Here is a 20,496-nt window from a genome sequence, read left to right on the forward strand (position 1 = left end):
GCCGCGGCGCCGGCCGAAATAAAAATAAATCTTTTAAAACAATTTTTAAAAAGGGAAAAGGGGATCTGGCAAAGAGGTTAAGTTGCCACCTGGAATGCCCACATCCTATATCAGAGACCTCATATAGGTTTGCTTTCCCATCCAATTCAATCCAGCTTCCATCTAATGTACATCCTGGAAGGCAGCAGACGATGGCTCAAGTAGCTTGGTCCTTGCCACCCATGGGGGAGACCCAGAGTTTCAAGTTCCTACCTTCAGCCTGGCCCAGCACTGGCTGTTCTGAGCATTTGAGAAGTGAACTAGTGGATGGAAAATGCTTCCAGTCTGTCTTTCTCCCTTTCTTTCTTTCTCTGTCTCTCTTTTTCTACCTCTCTCTCTCTCTCTCTCTTTCTCTCTCAAATCAAAAACAAAACAAGCAAAAAAAAAAAAAAAATAGGCAATTCTATTATTGTAGGGGTAATAAAAAATGAATACACTTTCGTTTTTTTTTCCCCTCAAGAGATCTAATGCTTATATGTTTCAATAACCTTTGGTATAGGGTTTAAGGAATGGATATATTTTGACGTTTATAGTCAAAATAAGACAAATCGTTTTACAATTATTAAGACAAGAGAAATAAATCAAGTTGGGGGCCGGCACCCTGGCGCACTAGGTTAATCCTCCGCCTGCGGCGCTGGCATCCCATATGGGCACCAGGGTCTAGTCCTGATTGTTTCTCTTCCAGTCCAGCTCTCTGCTGTGGCCTGGGAGGACAGTGGACAATGGCCCAGGTGCTTGGGCCCCTGTACTGGAATGGGAGACAAGGAGGAAGCACCTGGCTCCTGGCTTCAGATCGGCATAGCTCCAGCCATCGCGACCATTTTGGGGGTAAACCAACAGAAGGAAGACCTTTCTCTCTGTCTCTCTCACTGTCTAACTCTGCCTGTCAAAAAAATAAAAATAAATCAAGTTAATAGATCTAATTGTGACATTTCATTGTGCAGAGGTACTTAAGTACTTGAGCCATAACCATGCAGATTGAGTTCTGGGCTCCTGGCTTTGGTCTGACCCAGTCCCACTTATTATAGACATTTAAAGAGTAAAGTAGCAGATGGTAGATATCAATCAATCTCTCTCTCTCACTTCTCCATTTCTAATTTCAATAAAAACAATAGGCAATTTTTTAAAATACCATCTGTTGGGGCCAGCACTGTGGCGTAGCAGGTAAACCCACCAGCTGTAGTGCCAGCATCCCATATGGGCACTGGTTCGAGTCCCAGCTGCTCTACTTCCGATCCAGCTATCTGCTATGGCCTGCGAAAGCAGAAGAAGATGGCCCAAGTCTTTGACCCCTGCACCCACGTGGGAGACCCGGAAGAAGCTCCTGGCTCCTAGCTTTGGATTAGTGCAGCTCCAGTTGTTGTGGCCAGTCAGGGAGTGAACCATCACATCGAAGACTTCTCTCTCTCTCTGCCTCTCTTCTGTGTAACTTTGACTTTCAAATAAATAAATAAATCTTTAAAAAAAAAAAAAAACAATCGTTACTACTAAATATCTGACATAGGCTATTTATGAAGGGAGGAAGTTCATTCTGCCTCATGGTTTTGGAAGCTCATAGTCCAAGACTGGGGAGCCCTACTGACTAAGGTAGTTTAAGGTTAGAACATTTGTAGAGGAAGGACTACATGGCAAGCCAGGAAGCAGACAGAGAAGCTAGGCTGAACTTGGCATTCGTAACTAACCCTCTCAGAACTATCTTCCAAGTGCACACCCTCAATGACACAATAACCTTCTACTAAGACTTCCTCACAGACCCAGTAAATGGATCAAGTTTTCCCCCAGTACCATGACCTTATGACTTTGGTGATTAAATATCAGCATGAGTTGAGAAATCAAACCATGTTCAAACTATAGCAAGAGGCCGGCGCCGCGGCTCACTTGGCTAATCCTCCACCTGCGGCGTCAGCACCCCAAGTTCTAGTCCCAGTTGCAGTGCCGGATTCTGTCCCAGTTGCTCCTCTTCCAGGCCAGCTCTCTGCTGTGGCCCGGGAAGGCAGTGGAGGATGGCCCAAGTCCTTGGGCGCTGCACCCCATGGGAGACCAGGAGGAAGTACCTGGCTCCTAACTTCAGATCTGCACAGCGCGCCAGCCGTAGCGACCATTTGGGGCCAACGGAAAAGGAAGACCTTTCTCTCTCTCTCTGTCTCTCTCTCTCACTGTCTAACTCTGCCTGTCAAAAAAAAAAAAAAAAAAAAAAAAAAACACTATAGCAAGAAACAAACAACTATGCGGGGCTGGCGCTGTGACCTAGTGGGCTCAGCCTCTGACTGCAGTGCTGGCATCCCATATGGGTGCCGGTTTGTTTACCGGCTGCTCCTCCTCTGATCCCACTCTCTGCTTATGGCTTGGGAAAGCAGAAAATGTCTGAAGCACCTGAGCCCCTGCACCCATGTGGGAGACCCAGAAGAAGCTACGGGCTCCTGGCTTCAGATTGGCTCAGCTTCAGCTGTTGTGGCCATTCGGAGAGTGAACCAGCAGATGGACGACCTTTCTCTCTGTCTCTCCCTGTCATAACTCTATATCTCAAATAAATAAACAAATAAAATCTTTAGAACAATAATTATGCTATCCTTCCATGGTCAAGACACTGTAGTCATTAAACATATGTCACTGAGCAGGCAATGCCTCTAATACTGGACATACCACAAGTACGTTCTTTGGGGAGAAAAAAGGTGAAGAATATGCTTGTGGAGTTCCTTTTACTATTTCTAATCTTTTTATTTTAAAGATTTTTATTTATTTATTTGAAAGTCAGAGTTACACAAAGAGAGAAGGAGGGAGGGGGGGCTTCCACCTGCTGGTTCACTCCCCAATTGGCCGCAACGGCCGGAGCTGTGCTGATCTGAAGCCAGGAGCTTCTTCCGGTTCTCCCATGTTGGTGCAGGGGCCCAAGGACTTGGGCCATCCTCTACTGCTTTCCAGGCCACAGCAGAGAACTGGATCAGAAGTGGAGCAGCTGGTACTAGAACTGGGGCCCATATGGAATGCCGTCACTGCAGGTGGAGACTTTACCAGCTATGCCACAGCGACAGCCCCTCTAATCTTTTCTTAAATGAATGCCAACACTGGGATAACAATCAATTTTATATCTATTTAACTTGTTGCTTGTTTTCATTTGGTTGTTAATTATAAGCGGATATCTGGTCTGATATGAGTTTATGAGAGGAAAACGTGCTTTTCATTTCTTATCATTATTTCTTGCTGCTCATTCTCGTTTCTTTTTTTTTTTTTTTTTTTTTTTGACAGGCAGAGTGGACAGTGAGAGAGACAGAGAGAAAGGTCTTCCTTTGCCATTGGTTCACCCTCCAATGGCCGCCGCAGCCGGCACACCGCACTGATCCGATGGCAGGAGCCAGGTACTTATCCTGGTCTCCCATGGGGTGCAGGGCCCAAGCACTTGGGCCATCCTCCTTTGCACTCCCAGGCCACAGCAGAGAGCTGGCCTGGAAGAGGGGCTACCAGGTCAGAATCCGGCGCCCTGACTGGGACTAGAACCTGGTGTGCCGGCGCCACAAGGCGGAGGATTAGCCTATTGAGCCGCAGTGCCGGCTCATTCTCGTTTCTTAACATACTTTCTCCTATTGTAAATAGACTGACTCAGTAAAACATATCTACTTTTATTGGTGGCTGCCTTTAAGCTACAAAATCTTAGTAGTTTACTTTCTACAAACTTTCCTACTTTAAAGAACTGTCCAGGAAGAACCTGGCTTCTGGCTTTGGATTGGAGCAGTGCGCCGGCCGTAGCAGCCATTTGGGTGGTGAACCAATGGAAAAGGAAGACCTTTTTCTCTGTCTCTCTCTCACTGTCTAACTCTGCCTGTCAAAAAAAAAAAAAAAAAAAAAAAAAGCCTCTCCCCTTTATATTAACATTTAAATTTACATGGAGATTATTTCTTTGGGTAGATTTAAAGTTGCACTGAGATTCTAATCTGGATAACCAGCCCTCACCAGGCTTAGGTGGTTTCACACTTCTACTCAAGTATTTTCTTTTGTACGTAAAGACAAAACGAGTAGCTATTCTCATTTCAAAAATTTTGGCTGATTTTTCTTTTTTTTTTTTTTTTGGACAGGCAGAGTTAGAGAAAGAGAGACAGAGACAGAGACAGAGAGAAAGGTCTTCCTTTTCCATTGGTTCACCCCCCCAAATGGCTGCTACAGCCGGCGTGCTGGGCCGATCCAAAAGCCAGGAGCCAGGTACTTCTTCCTGGTCTTCCATGTGGGTGCAGGGTCTAAGCACTTGGGCCATCCTCCGCTATCTTCCCAGGCCACAGCAGAGAGCTGGACTGGAAGAGGAGCAACCGGGACAGAACCGGCGCCCCAACCAGGACTAGAACCCGGGGTGCCCACACCGCAGGTTAGCCAAGTGAGCCGCGGCACCAGCATGGCTAAAGTTTTATTTGTGAAATCATTCTAGTTAACTCATTATCCAAAAGCTACATGTGACTAACTTTGTTTTGTACTTACATAATTCTTTCATATTTCTTTTATGGTACTGTCTGTATCACCCCAAAAAATTTATTTCTTTCTCCTATATTTTATTTTTAAGTAAATGTCTTAGTTAAAATGAGTGCTATTCCTAAGTTTTAGTAAGTTTTGAGCTACAATTAGTTCAAAGTGGTCAAATCGTATGAAATCTGAATGTAGGTCAGGGAATTTAAAATTAAGCTACACTTTGGTTTACCCAAGCACATATTCCAATATGCTTACCTTGTTATATCTACTTTGATATATTTAAGTTTGAGTACACTATAGATTCAGATTTTGTAAAATATTTAAGGAGAGTGATAGGTGGTGGTATGTGCATACTTTTATGACCCTTTAATATTATGTTCTCAAGGCTGGAGCTGTGGCATAACAAGTTAATCCTCTGCCTGTGATGCCCACATCCCACATGGGCATTGGTAAGAGTACCGGCTACTATGCGTCCAATCCAGCTCCCTGCTAATGCACCTAGAAGAGCAGCAGCAGACGGCCGAGTTGCCTGGCCTCTGCACCCACATGGAACACCTAGAAGTTCCTGGCTCCTGGCTTCAGATCAGCCCAGCTCTAGCCTTTGCAGCCATCTGGGGAATGAATGAGTAGATGGAAGATCCCTCTCTCTATGACTCTTTCAAATAAATAAAAAAATAAGAAAAAATAGCGGCCAGCACTGTGGCATAGCAAGTAAAGCCACTGCCTGTAGTGCCAGCATCCCATGTGAGTGCCAATTCGAGACCCAGCTGTTCTACTTCCATACACCTGTGTGGGAGACCCAGAAGAAGCTCCTGGCTCCTGGCTGTGGATCGGCTCAACCCCAGCTGTTGTGGCCATTTGGGAAGTGAACCCATGGATGGAAGACTTCTCTCTCTGCCTCTGCCTCTCTGTAACTCTGCCTTTCAAATAAATAAATCTTAAAAAAAAAAGAAGAAAGTGAAATGTAGCCCATTTTGTTTCCTCTCATAGACTATATATTGATCTTATGTTTCTATGTAAATACTTGTGCTCACTTTACTGCTTCATTAGGGTCTGTGTTTGGGCTGAATTCAAGTGATGGTAAGGTTTATCAGTTTATCCATCATAGAAGTTACCAAGTCTCTTGACTTTTAAGCTAAGTTTATGGCCAAGCATAGTGGGGTATCTAATCTCAGTTTGGATATCAACTGTTGTGTGCTCAGATTACATTAAAGTCACTTTCAACATTTATTTTTATTTTAGCTGAAGCTTTTTAGAGCTCAAAGTTTATATCATTTTAAACACATTTTACACTAGCTTTCATTAATGTGAATTATTTGTATGACAGCACTTGCTGTCAACAAACTTCAAACCTAGTGAATTAGTATAACTTAGGCAAACTTTCAGCTATTGCTTAATTTTTACCACTGCTGTTTCCTGTGAGGGTGTGGCTAACTAAGCAAGGCATGAAGACCTATTCAACAATGAGTGTAAAGCTTGCTTCTTTCGATTTTTTATTGATCTAAACAGCATTCTCACTGAAGTGAAGATATTTGCATGTATAATTCCTCTAAAAATAAAAAAGCTAGAACCAAATCTATGTGTTTATGGAGTTCTAAGGACTCATCTAGGCATTTTTATTACTTTGCTTTTATGTTATAAATGCTTACATTTAATTATATGTACTTACATTTTGAGGATTCACTGTTGGAAAAACTGCTAAGTTTACATGCAATGCTAGTTTTAGAAGTGGAGGTCTTGGCCAGCACCACGGCTCACTTGGCTAATCCTCCACCTGCGGAGCCGGCACACCGGGTTCTAGTCCCCGGTTGGAGCGCCGGATTCTGTCCTGGTTGCTCCTCTTGCAGTCCAGCTCTCTGCTGTGGCCCAGGAAGGCAGTGGAGGATGGCCCAAGTGCTTGGACCCTGCACCCGCATGGGAGACCAGGAGGAAGCACCCATGTAGGATAATTTTATGTAATACTTTTAGCGTGCTGCATTTCTGTGGGCATGTTTTGGGTATTTAAATGGCTTCGGATCAGCGCAACACGCCAGCCATTGCGAACATTTGGGGGGTGAACCAACGGAAAGGAAGACCTTTCTCTCTCTCTCTCTCTCACTGTCTAACTCTGCCTGTCAAAAAAAAAAAAGAAGTAGTAGAGGTCTTTTGAGTAGCCTTAGTACAAAAAAAGTAAAAGTAAAAAGTTCCAAAAAAAAATTAAAAAGTTCCACCTTTTCCAGCCAAAAATCTTATGAATTAAATGTTGAGAATTCCTTTAATTGGCAGTTAGGTTAAAACTTGTTTTTAATTTAAGTCTTATGTTGTTAGTGAATTATGTAAGACTTTCTTGTTTTAGGGAGTTGGCAAGAATAAAAGACTTACATAGGTGTATGACTTCAATTTACAACCAATTATAAGATGGAAACAAGTTTGGCCACTTATCTATGTATACTAACTTGGAAGTTAATTATACGTTGATTCAACACAGCACTTACACGAAGAACGAGTTTTAATCAGGAAGGTAGCACACCACAACAGTCAAATATCAGCAACACCACGCAAGGAGAACAGAATCTGTTTTATGGATTACTGTAAAGAGATGACTATTATGAATTTAATCAAGAACCTCACTTATGCCTACTTTCTCTCCGCATCAATTTTTTTCTTTTTCTATTGAAATACTTCCTCGAGCCAGCGCCGTGGCTCAATAGGCTAATCCTCCGCCTGCGGCCCCGGCACACCAGGTTCTAGTCCCGGTCGGGGCGCCGGATTCTGTCCCGGTTGCTCCCCTTCCTGTCCAGCTCTCTGCTGTGGCCTGCGAGTGCAGTGGAGGATGGCCCAAGTCCTTGGGCCCTGCACCTGCATGGGAGACCGGGAGGAAGCACCTGGCTCCTGGCTTCAGATCAGCATGGTGCGCTGGTCGCAGTGCACTGGCCGCAGCGGCCACTGGGGGTTGAACCAACGGAAAAAGAAAGACCTTTCTCTCTGTCTCTCTCTCACTGTCCACTCTGCCTGTCAAAAAAAAAAAAAGTATATATATAAAGAAATATTTCCTCGAAGCTACAAATACTTTAAAATATCCCAAATACTAAACTGATTTTCTATATATAAAGAGAATTGAAAATGAATCTTGATGGGAATGGGAGGGGAGAGCGAGTGGGAAAGGGGAGGGTTGCGGGGGGGGGGGGGTTGTGGGGGGGGAGCCTTTGTAATCCATAAGCTGTACTTTGGAAATTTATATTCACTAAATTAAAAAAAAAAATTATCCCAAATGAATCAAAAGTCTTCCCCAATACATTCTCATGTATTACTTATTTCTGTTTTACAGCAAAATTTATCAAAAAAGGAAGAAAAACCTATACTCACTGTCTTCACTTCCCTTACTGCTCATTCTTTCCTAAACTCACTCCAAGAATATTTTCATTCCCAACACTTCACAGAAAATGTTCTTCTCAAGTTCACTAGTGATCTTCACATTGCAAAGTCCACTATCAATTCTCAGACCTTACTGCATTTGACCTACTAGAAGCATCTGACAGCTGATCTCCTTCTCCTCCATGACACAATGTTCATGCTATGGTCTCCCAGACATACCACTCAGCCTGGGCTTCCTCCTTCTGCATTAGCCCTCTTCCTTCTTTCCTTTGCAAATACTCATCTTCACCCTGATCTCTAAAAAGATGGCTTGCAGTCCCAAAAAGATACATACCGTATGTTCTCCTTGATCTGCGGTAACTAACAGGGTACTTCAAAGGAAATCCGAGGTAATCTACAGAAGCAGAACTGACACTTTGAGATGCAATGACTCTGAACAGCCCTTGTCTATTGAGCAAGTTTTTTTTTTCCCATACTAGTTGTTGAACTCTGTACTTCATGTAGAGTTAATCTTATGTGTATAAAGTTAATTGAGAATTGATCATCATAAAAAGTAAGAATGGGAATAGGAGGAGGAAAGCGGTTGGGAGGGAGGGTAGGGTGGGAAGAATCACTATGTTCCTAAAGTTGTATTTATGAAATGCATGAAGTTTGTACACCTTAAGTAAAAGGTTCCGGGGGGGGGGGGGGGGGGGTGGCCTTGAACTCTTAGTCCACCTTGTTGATTTGAAATATATTCAGAATACATCATTTCTTATCAACTCCACCTCTGGCCTCCAGTCCAAACCACTAAGACATCTCTTTTCTGTATTATTATAAATAAGTTTATTATACAATATAATGTCCATACTAAGAGTAATCTTTTTTAAACTTAAGTCATATCATGTGTCACTCTACTGCTGAAAACTTGTGATGACTTACCATATCACTCAGAATAAAACTAAAACCCCAAGTCCTGTACCAGCCTACAAAGCCTCTTTATGATCTAGCCCTCTGCAATCTATGCCATCTACTCTTCTGCCCTGTGTATAGATTAAATATCCTTTATCTAAAATGCTTGGGAACAGGAGTTGATCTGATTTTGAAGTTTTCCAGATTATGGAATATTTGCATAGGCTTACAATCTTAAAAGATAAGGCCCAAGTCTAAATACAAAATTCATATACACCTTACACACACAGGCTGAAGATAATTTTATGCAATACTTTTAGCGTGCTGCATTTCTGTGGGCATGTTTTGGGTATTTAAAATGTCTTTTAATCCTATTTCTCCAATTTTTTGTTTTTGTTGTTGGTTTGTTTACTTGAGAGAGAAAGAAATCTCTCACCTACTCGTTTACTTTCCAAATGTCAACAGCTGGGGCTGGGCCAGGCCAAAGCCCTGAGTCAGGAACTCAGCCTAAGTCTCCTACATGGGTGTCAAGGACCCAACCACTGGCCCATCACTGGCTGATCTTATGCCTACCTTGTAACTGGTATCACAAGAAATTAGGTGTAGAATTTTCTAGTTTTGACACCACAGTGTTTCCGACTATAGCATTCATACTTCAGATTTCTGGATTAGGGACACTCTAGCTGCACGTGCCACTCCAGCAGCAATGGCCACCCTGCTTTTCCTCACCCCTGAGACTCATCTCTGCCCCAGAGACTGTGCCCTTGCCATTCCTCAATCTGAAAGCCTCCCACATATCTGTATAACTTTCTCCCTCACAACATTCACGTTCAAGCGTTACCTTATCCAAGAGACCTTTTCTCCCCATCCTATGTAAAATAGCAACTCCTGACCCATACTGACACTCTCAATCTTTCTAATCTGCTCTATTTTTCTTCTTAGCATAATCAACACCTGACAGAAAACAATTATTTAACTATTTACTACCTGTCCCCCTCACATATCAAAATGCAAATATCATCAACAGAAATCATGATTTATTAAAAACACAGCACCAAGACAAGCACCTGGCAGCCTGGTACGTATTTGTTGAATGATTAAATAACAGCAAAGTCATTTTGGTAAAACTTTTATAAAGATTATTGTATTTGGGCTGGCATTGTTACACAGCAGGTTAAGGTGCAACCTGCAATGCCAGCATTCCATATGGGTTCAGGTTCAAATCCTGGCTGTTCCACTTCTGATCCAGGCCCCTGCTGATGTGTCTGGGAAAGCAGTGGAGGATGGTCCAAGTCCTTGGGTCCCAGCCCCCACGTGGGACAACTGGAAGAAGCTCCGGGCTCCTGGCTATGGGATGACCCAGCCCCATCCATTGCGGTCATTTGGGAAGTGAACCAGCAATGGAAGATTCATTCTATACCACCCCCCCCAACCCTGCCCCTCAGCTCTGCCTTTCAAATAAATAAAAAATAAAAATCTTTTTTAAAAAAACTAGTACATTTAATCTTCTTTTTAACATCTGTAAGGAGGTATAACTCTACTTTTCAAAAAAATAAATAAATCTTTAAAAAAAAGGGGGGGGGGGTGCCGGCGGCATGGCGCAGTAGTTTAATCCTCTGCCTGCAGTGCTGGCATCCCATATGGGCGCCAGTTCTAGTCCCAGCTGCTCCTCTTCCAATCTAGCTCTCTGCTGTGGCCTGGAAAGCAGTAGAAGATGGCCCAAGCACTTGGGCCACTGCACCTACATGGGAGACCAGGAAAAAACTCCTGGTTCCTGGCTTCAGATTGGCACAGTTCCAGCCATTGCAGCCATTTGGGGAGCGAAGCAACAGAAGGAAGACCTTCCTCTCTGTCTCTCCCTCTCACTATTTGTACCTCTACCTCTCAAATAAATAAATAAAATATTTATTTAAAAAATCTGCCTTTGAAGTCAGTCTTACCACCAAAAATAAATTTTCAAAACGGCTATATATGGGAAAATAAAGCAGCCAATTCCTTCATTTTTGAGTACAAATGGAAACCATAGGGAACTGAGAAAATTATTTAATGTGATTTCTTCAGCTCAATATAGCATTTTGTTTTCTGTTTTTTTTGTTGCATATAAAGGTACTCAATCTTTATTAACCATCAACATATGAAAGATTTAGGATAAAGACTTAACACTTACGGTGCAATAATGGCTCTAGCAGGTCTTTTTGTAGACTGTACTTGTGAAAGCCAACCTTCTAGCTGGGCATTCAGCTGCGGTCCTATAAAAAGACAAGCAGTGAAATTACTGTCAACAAAGAGGTGTCCTACAAATAACCACACATGGGACAAAGCCCTCAGTGAACCTATGTGGGACTAAAACAGCCTAATGGACAGTGGGATTATCAGGTTGCACAATGATTTTAAACTCATCAACTACAATGGCTCTACCAAACTATAACTTGTATAACAAGGCTGAGTATCAATCAAACAAAATGTGCTTTTATCTACTTACTCATTTCAACTGTTCTCATATCAGAGCAAAGAGATTTACAACTTGAGGCAATATTCAAACAAAAAATACAGGATACGGAAGCCTCTAAAATGTGTGAAAACAACTGAATTGAGTATATTTCAGAGCACTGTCTGCATTACTTAATCACTGAAATGACATCCAGAGAAGTAATCATCACTCCCACTCTGACAAATCTCTTCTTCCATCACACTCCACTCACCTACTCACATGATCACAGTATCAATAACTACACCACCTCAAAAATCTCAATTTCAAGTATATCACTCTCTTCAGTTCTTATCTGAACTGATCACTCCCAGTAACACGCAGACAGCAATAAGCTCTACAATTTTTCCCCTCTCCTTCCTCTTCTTTTGCCTCTTATCCAGCTGGAGACTCAACAATCCATCCCCATAATCATTCCCTTCCCTATGGCTTGACTTCCCTATTCTCTCCCCCTCAATCACAGTCAAAACATACTTTAAAACCAGCTTCTCACTTAGCACAGTACCTCCTCAAATGCTGAATAAAACCAAACTTTTATTCAACCGTAAAACTTTAAAATTATAACCATAAAATTCAACTTACCCCTAGGAATGCTCATAAATCATACCACATTAACAAAGTAAATTTCCTCCCCTAATTTAAAGACAAGGAATTATCTCATAGCTTCTCTTTTCAAAATAAGCCTCAGATACCTTCCTCAATCCCAGGAGATAATAATCATGAGAAATGGTCAGATGCTAAACATCCTTGTTCCCCCTGGACTTGTTTTGCTTTAGCACTGAAAGTTCTCCATCTTGGGACATCTCCCGACCCCAAGCAAACCTGAATACTATTCAGACTAAATTCACAAAAGAATCTGTGGTACAGGGAGTTAAGTCTCCACTTGCCTCCATCCCATTTTGGACTGCCGAGGTCCAAGTCACACCACAGCTTCCAATTCTAGCTAATGCACATCTCTTGGAGCAGCAGTTGATGGTTCAAGTACTCGGGTCCCTGTCACCACATGGGGACCCTGATGGAGTTCCCGGCCCCTGCCTTTGGACTAACCCAACTCAGGCTGTGGTGGGCATCTGGCTAGTAAACTAGTCGACAGATGATCAGTACCTGTCCCAGGAGCTCTCTCAAATAAATAAAAACCTTTCTTCTTAAAAAAAATGAGAACTTCATCTTCCTATCACTTATTCTGCTTTCCCTCCTGTGTCAACAAGTTACCCTTGTTCCTATCAAAAGTCATACACACTACTTCTGCACTTACTCAAAGATTTTGTTCCCACAACTGTTACTAGTCTCCTGCAACAACTTGACCATAACTGTCAGCGTGCAAATGTGCTATACTAGCCCTGAAGAATTTCCCCTCAACCACCACTCCACTCCTCTAGCTCCCTTCACAGCAATTTATTTTGAAGAAATGTCCGTATCTTCCTCATCCCTCTCCCCCCATAATCCATTCTCTTTTTAAACTTTTATTAACTATTTAAATATTACAAAAGAATCTAGATAATAATTTAACAAATGTACCCACACCTCACAAAATAAAAACTTCACATTCTACCTTATTTATTTAAGAAGATTTTCTCTTAATAAAAAATAAAACAATCCCTTGCTGACTCCATTATACACCTCCTTCCTTAGAGGTAGCAACCACTTTCTGATTTTTGTCAAGTATCATTCTATTTTCTTTCTATTCTATTCTATTCTAGATAGATAGATAGATAGATAGATATAAATAAATAAACACATAAAATATTTATGTGGTATTATTCTGCATGTTCATAAACATCATACATACATATTATACATTTCCTCCTGCAACTTGCTATAGTAATTCAACATTGTTTTGAAAAATTATTCAAGTTGGAGCCGGCGCTGTATTGAAACGGGTTAAAGCCCTGGCCTGAAGCGCCGGCATCCCATATGGGCACCGGTTCTAGTCCCAGCTGCTCCACTTCCGATCCAGCTCTCTGCTATGGCCTGGGAAAGCAGAAGAAGGCCCAAGTGCTTGGGCCCCTGCACCTATGTGGGAGACCCAGAAGAAGCTCCTGGCTCCTGACTTCAGGTCAGTTCAGCTCCATCCACTGCGGTCATCTGGAGAGTGAACCAGTGGATGTAAGACTTCTCTCTTTGTCTCTACTTTTCTCTGTAACTCTTTCAATAAATAAAATAAACCTTTAAAAAAATATTCAAGTTGAGATATCTAGTTCTTTTTTTTTTTAAGATTTTTTTTTTTTTTTTTTTTTTTTGAGAGGCAGAGTGGATAGTGAGAGAGAGACACAGAGAGAAAGGTCTTCCTTTTTGCCGTTGGTTCACCCTCCAATGGCCGCTGCGGCCAGCGCATCTCGCTGAAGATACCTAGTTCTAAGTCATCTGTTTTCAACGTACTACAGTGTATAAATATACCAGATTTCTACCCTCCTGTTCAGAGATATTTTAAGTTTCACTGTTAATAAGCAACATCACATGTATCTTATCAGCATGTATTAAATGGCATTTCATCTAAAAGTACTGAATTATAGAGTGTGCACACCTTCAACTCTACTAGAACACTGAAAAACTGTCCACTAAAGTACCTGAATTAACTTATCCATCAGTGCACAAGCAAATAAAAATTAAGAGACTTAATTCTACACATACTCTCTCATCCCTTTTTCTTATTTTCTTTAGAAAACTTGTAAATACTTTATCTGCCCTTTTGAAATGTAGTTAAATCATTTTAAAAGCAAAAATAAGAGATGAGTATTGTGGCACAGTGGGTTAACCCCTGAATTTGGGATGCCTGCATTCCATAGTTGATCCAGCTTCCTGCTAATGATTTTGGAATAGCAGCAGATAATGGTTCAAGTACCTGGGTCCCTGCCAAACACATGGGAGACCCAGATGTTCTTCCTGGCTCCTAGCTTTGGCCTGGCCTAGCCCCAGTTGCTGCGGGAAGCATCTGGAGAGAGAGACAGCACATGGAAGATCTCACTCTCTCCCTGTCAGTCTGCCTTTCAAATAAAGAAAAAAATCTTAAAAAAAAAAAACATTAATTTTAAAGCTAAATAAATCTTTAGCCAGCAAATTAGTATTCTTTGTCAGAGACCTAGGAGCCATCTCTTTGAAACAGAATAATCAAAGCAGATAGTACTTCTGTCTCCTAGTTTCAGTAGGAGATCAGAAGCAAGTTCAGTAGTCCACTCTGTTCCAAATTGCAAAATTACTACCTGAAATAAAAATATTAGTTTATTTTCCTTTGGATAAAGCCAATTAACTAACACAAAAGCGCAACCTAACTACTAAGAGAATCTGGGATGAACTATGTGTGACAAAAGGTGCTATCACATCCCCTTACTTGAGCACTACTGATTATTTGAGAACATGAATGTAAAGGGTTGCATCTGCTTGGTTTTGTCTAAGAGTGAACTTCCATTTGGTGCTCAGAATCTTTTAGTACACCTGTGATGCACTCACATCCTGGCTCAATATTTAATAAAATTGTTTTCTTTCTCTTCTACATTTGAAGAGATATTTCCTGAGGGAAACAGAAGATTTTGGTTTAATTAGATTACTCAAACATCAATAACACTTCCAAATTCTCATTCCCTTACCTCCTTACCAACATCTAATATTGTTGGTTTTAATTTTTCCAATGTGATATAAAATGGTATTTCTTTTATAAATTTGTATTTTACTTATATTTATTTAGATTAAACATTTACTGACCTGGAACACTTTCCATATATATTTAGGGCTACACATATAAACAAGTTTAAAATGGAGAGCCCACCTATAAACTGCCAAAGAACAAAGAAGTCTGACTCAGTGATTAAGCAATAGCATTATCTTTTTTTTAATAAATTCTTTTTAAAAAAAGATTTATTTATTTATTTATTTATTTGAAGGCAGAGTTGCAGAGAGAGAGAAAGAGAGAAAGAGGTCCTCCATCTGCTGGTTCACTCCCCAGATGGCCGCAATGGCTGGAGCTCAGCTGATCCAAAACCAGGAGCCAGGAGCTTCTTCCAGGTCTCCCACGCTGGTGCAGGGGCTCAAGGACTTGAGCCATCTGCTACTGCTTTCCCAGACAATAGCAGAGAACTGGATCAGAAGTAAAGCAACTGGGACTTGAACCAGTGCCCATATGGGATGCTGGCACTGCGGGTCACAGCTTTACTTGCTATGCCGCAGCACCTGGCCCCAGCTTTATCTTAAAAATTAAAGAACAGTTACTAAAAAACATGTTTTAAATAATCTAACAATTAAAGGAAAACTAGTTTCTATTCTCAAAGTAAAACTTTAGCCACTTAATAAATTTCATATTAAATAAGTATTACTTTGGGTTGGCAGGGTGGCACAGCAGGTAAAGCTGCCGCCTTCGGAAGCCAGCATCTTTTGTGGGCACCAGTTCAAGTTCCAGCCGCTCCACTTCAAACTCAGCTCCTTGCTAATGTGTCTGGGATAGCAGAGGAAGACAGCCCAAATGCTTGGGCCCCTGCACCCATGAGGGAAACACAGAAGAAGCTCCTGGCTTCCGATCAAACCAGCTCCGCCCATTGCGGCCATTTGGGGAATGAACCAGCAGAGAGATTGTCTCACTAAGCCATGAAGCCAGGCACCCCCAATAATGTTTTAAAGGTCACAAATAGCATTTGCTTTCATTTGTTAATTAAATGAACATTTATTGGAGAGCTATTTGTGTGGCAGGAAGTGGAATGGATGATGAAATTAAAGCAATAAAAAAGATACATGTGATATTGCTTCCATGGAATTTATAACCAATGTCTTAAATCCAAAGAATAGTCTACAGATGAAAAATCCAGAAACCAGGACAAGCTAGTAGGAGAAACATGGTTCTATACAGGAGTCTTCCAATATTGCTTAAACTACTCCACGTGTACAAGTTAAAGAATGACCAACTGCTGAAATTTTTGTTCCATTCTTTCATAGGTGATACCTGCCTTTTAGTGCAGTAAGCTCAATGCCACAGGACTGGTTAAAGAAAAGTAGTAAGAGTAAAGTGGAAGTTAAATACAAGCCATACAAAAGAAGGCTGCAAACACCAAATATATTAGTTATTAAGCATTCTGTAAAATATGTCCAAATCAAACTAAACTCTGACCTGTCGTGCAAAATCTACAAACAGTAAAATAAGTAAGCAGAACTTTTTAACACCAGCTCCTGGAAATCTGATTCTCACAAATCAATACAATTTCAAATGAAATCTGAGAAATCAACATAGGGTTACCAATTGATTTTTATCAAGAAAAGACTTTTTTTTTCTTTTTTTAAGATTTATTCATTTGAAAGAGTTACACAGAGAGAGAAGGAGAGGCAGAGAGAGAGGTCTTCCAACCACATGTTCACTCTCCAGTTGGCCCCAACAGCCAGAGCTGTACCAATCCAAAGCCAGGAGCCAGGAGCTTCTTCTGGGTCTCCCACGTGGGTGCAGGGGCCCAAGGATTGGGCCATCTTCCACTGCTTTCCCAGGCCATAGCAGAGAGCTGAATTAGAAGTGGAGCAGCCAGGACTCAAACCGGCACCCATATGGGATGCCAGGCGGTGGCTTTACTCACTATGCCACAGTACCAGCCCCAAGAAAAGATATTTAAAACACATAACTGGTACAGACTTGGCCTAGTGGTTACACCATATCCTATATTGGAGTGCCTTGTTTAGGTCCCAACTCCATACTAATGCACACCCTGGAAGGCAGGTGATAGCTCAAGTAGTTGGATTCCACCACCCAGGCTCCTGACTTCGGCCTGGCCAAGTCCTAACTTTTGCAGGCATTTGAGAAGTGAGCCAGTAGATGATGAGGAAGCACTCGATCTCTCTCTAGCTCCCACTCTCACTCTCCCTCCTTCCCTCTCTACTTCCATCCCTTCCAAATAATGGTTTTTAAAATTTAAGGACAGACCTTGTGGCAGAACATTTTCAGCAGTCACTTGGGATACCCACATCTTGGATCAGAGGTTCTATTTTGAGTCCCAGCTCCTCGGCTTCCAAATAAGCTTCCTGCTAATGTGCTGGGAAGGCAAAAGATGATGACCAAGTGCTTGGTTTCCTGCCATCCTGTGGGAGACCAAGATGGAGTTCCTGGCTCCTGGTTTCAACTCAGTCCAGTCCCAGCTGCTGTGGCCATTTAGGGAGTGAACCAGCAGACAAAAAAATATCTCTCTTGGTATCTCTCTCTGTCATTCTGCCTTTCAAATAAATGAATCTTTTTAAAAAACTGGTTAATAGGGCCAGTATTTCATACAACAGGTTAAGCTACCACAAGACACCAACATCCTATATTGTAGTGCAAATTCTAATCCCAGCTATGCCACTTCCAATCCAGTTCCCTGCTAACATGCCTGGGAAAGCAGTAGAAGATGGTCTTGTCATCCATGTGGGAGACCTGGATGGTGTTCCAGGATCCTGGCTTTGTTATCACCCAGCCTTGGCTGCTATGGCCATTTAGGGAGTAAACTAGCAGATGGAAGATTCCTTTCTCTCTCTCTCTCTCTCTCTCTCTTTCTCTTTCACTCTGCCTTTCAAATAAATAAATAATAAACTTTTTAAAAAATAGTTAAATAAAGTATGACAGCTCCAAAAAGCATTATATTAAGCAACTGTAAAATAATTCATTGGCTTTAAAAAAAAAAAAAAAGTATGCTACAGACCAGAAGGTACATACAATATATTGCCATTTTTAAAAAATATTTATTTATTAGGGCCAGCTCGGTAGCATATTGGGTGAAGTTGCCGCTTGCAGTGCTGGCATCCCGTATGGGTGCTGGTTCAAATATCCAGGCTTCAGATTTGCCCAGCTCCGGCCATAAGATGTATTTATTTGAAAGGCAGAGTGACAGAGAGGCAGAGGCAGAGAGAGAGAGAGAAAGGTCTTCCATCCACTGGTCACTCCCCAGATGGCCGCAACGGCCAGAGCTGGGTTGATGCAAAGCCAGGAGCCAGGAGCTTCTTCCAGGTCTCCTACATGGGTGCAGAGGCCCAAGGGCTTGGGTCATCTTCCAGTGCTTTCCCAGGCCACAGCAGAGAGCTGGATGGGGAGCCACAGTACCAGCCCCTGCTGCCATTTTTGAGAGTGCACATATGTCAAACACAATGATGTATTGGTTTGTATTTATATTGAATATCTCTGAACAAACACACAAAAATATATGTAACAGGAACTATACCCTACAAATGAAACTAAGAGGGAAGCCTTACTTCTCACTGTATACCCTTTTATATCTTGTATTATGTATTAGGTACATGTATTACCTTTCCAAAAAGTAATAAAAAAGATAGTGCAGACATATAAACAGAACACTATGAAGTCAAACAATGCTATAGGGGCCGGCGCTGTGGTGTAGCGGGTAAAGCTGCCACCTGCAGTGTCAGCAACCCATATGGGTGCCAGTTCAAGTCCTAGCTGCTCCATTTCCAATCCAGCTCGCTGCTATAGCCTGGGAAAGTAGCAGAAGATGGTCCAGGGGCTTGGGCCCCTGTACCAGCGTGGGAGACCTGGAAGAAGCTCCTGGCTCCTGGCTTCAGACCAGCTCAGCTCTGGCTGTTGTGGCCACTGGGGAGTGAACCACCGGATGGAAGACATGTCTGTCTCTGCCTGTGCCTTTCTGTAATTCTGCCTTTCAAATAAATAAACAAAAAGAAATTGCCATAAGACAAGCCAAATACACATTACATTTTACAGGATACACTCGTGTAAGGAACAATTTGACAATGTTTCCCTACTAGCAAAAAGAGAGTTCTTCTTTTACTTATCTTGTCTATGGGTGATCTCTATCATGAAATTTCTGGTAGACACAACCAGAGAACAAAGAAATTATCTAGACAAAAGCCAAAATATTAAATAATTTATTAATATCTATCTTGACAGTTCTCCTGTGAATAAAATGTCAACACTTCAACAGTTTTTTTATTTCTCTAGCAAGGACTTAAGTTATTCTCCATTCTGATTTCTTTAGTATTTATCAAATAATCTAGAGAAATCACATTGCCTTTTGAAGTAACTTACTGTAATGCAATTTTTGTTTTTGTAAATTTACTGTAGTAGGTTTGAGGCTGTTTCCTTGTTTCACTAGCACTGGTACTGCATGTGCCAGCTCATCCATCTAAAGAATTGCTTCTGATTCAGCAATGATAAGATGCAGACAAAAAGAATCTCAGCAAGCTCTTCCTTTCTGAGTGGTCAAGAAACATGCCCAACGTGGACTCAGATGGGAAATGGGCATACGAGGTAACTGACATGCAGAAAGGAAAAACACAGTTACAAGCCATTACAATTTAGGAGGAAAACTAAGTTCAGAAACTAAGGGACAGCACCGGAGCTGCGGCACAGCAGGTTAATCCACTGTCTGCGTTGCCAGTGTCCCTATCCAGCTCCCTCCTAATGTGCCTGGGAAAGCAGCCAAAGATAGCCCAGGAGCTTGGGTCCCTGCACCTACATGGGAAGACTTGGAGGAAACTCCTGGCTCCTGGCTTTGGCCTGGCCCAGTCCTGCCCATTGCGGACATTTGGGGAGTGAAACAGCAGATGGAAGACCACTCTCAGTCTCTTCTTTCTCTGTAATTCTGACATTCAAATAAGTAAGTAAACAAATCTAGGGAGGAAGCAAGGAAGAAAGGAGGGAAGTGGGGGGAGGAAGGGAGCGAAGGAAGGAAAGGAAGGAAGGGGAGGGGAGTGGAGGGGAGGGTAGGGGAAGGGAGGTGAGGGGAGATGGGAAGGGGGAAGGGAGAAAGAGAAAGAAACTAAGGGAGGGGCCAGCGCTGTGGTGTAGTGCCGGCATCCCATATGGGCACCATTGAAGCCCTGGCTGCTCCACTTGCCATCCAGTTATCTGCTATGGCCTGGGAAAGCAATGGAAAATGGCCCAAGTGCTTGGGCCCCTGCACCCACATGGGAGACCCAAAAGAAATCTGGTTCCTGGCTTCAGATCAGCCCGGCTCTGGTGGTTGGGGTCACCTGGGGAGCGAACCAGGCAATGAAAGACCTCTCTCTATCTCTCCCTGTCTATAAATCTGTTTCTCAAACAAGCAAATAAAATTTAAAAAAAAAAAAAAAAGAGTTGTGTGTATTCACCCTGAAAAATCCTTTCTCTTTGGCTTGTCTGCACTGAACTGCCTGACACTGAAGCAAACATGCTAATGTAATGCTACCCATACTGAAGCAGAACCACTCCAATTTCTAGGATATAGTAACAGTAAAGTTTTGAGGGTCTCAGTCACACATCAAGTCTTGGCTCTACTTCCAATCCAGCTTCCTACTAATAGCACCCTAGGACGAAGCAGATAATG

The 20,496-nt window shown here is 42.2% G+C and overlaps 1 protein-coding gene across 2 annotated transcripts in view; it reads right to left on the bottom strand.

The window, feature by feature from the left end:
• The window catches only part of MEMO1 (mediator of cell motility 1), a 135,724-nt gene that overhangs the window by 76,544 nt on the left and 38,684 nt on the right, over positions 1 to 20,496 (bottom strand). For both annotated transcript variants that reach the window (XM_062209214.1, XM_062209213.1), the window contains one exon: positions 10,904 to 10,985. In XM_062209214.1, coding sequence (XP_062065198.1) covers positions 10,904 to 10,985 — 82 coding nt within the window. The remainder of the gene's footprint in view (positions 1 to 10,903; positions 10,986 to 20,496) is intronic.

This window comes from Lepus europaeus, chromosome 13, assembly GCF_033115175.1.
Source record: "Lepus europaeus isolate LE1 chromosome 13, mLepTim1.pri, whole genome shotgun sequence".
NCBI lineage: Eukaryota > Metazoa > Chordata > Mammalia > Lagomorpha > Leporidae > Lepus > Lepus europaeus.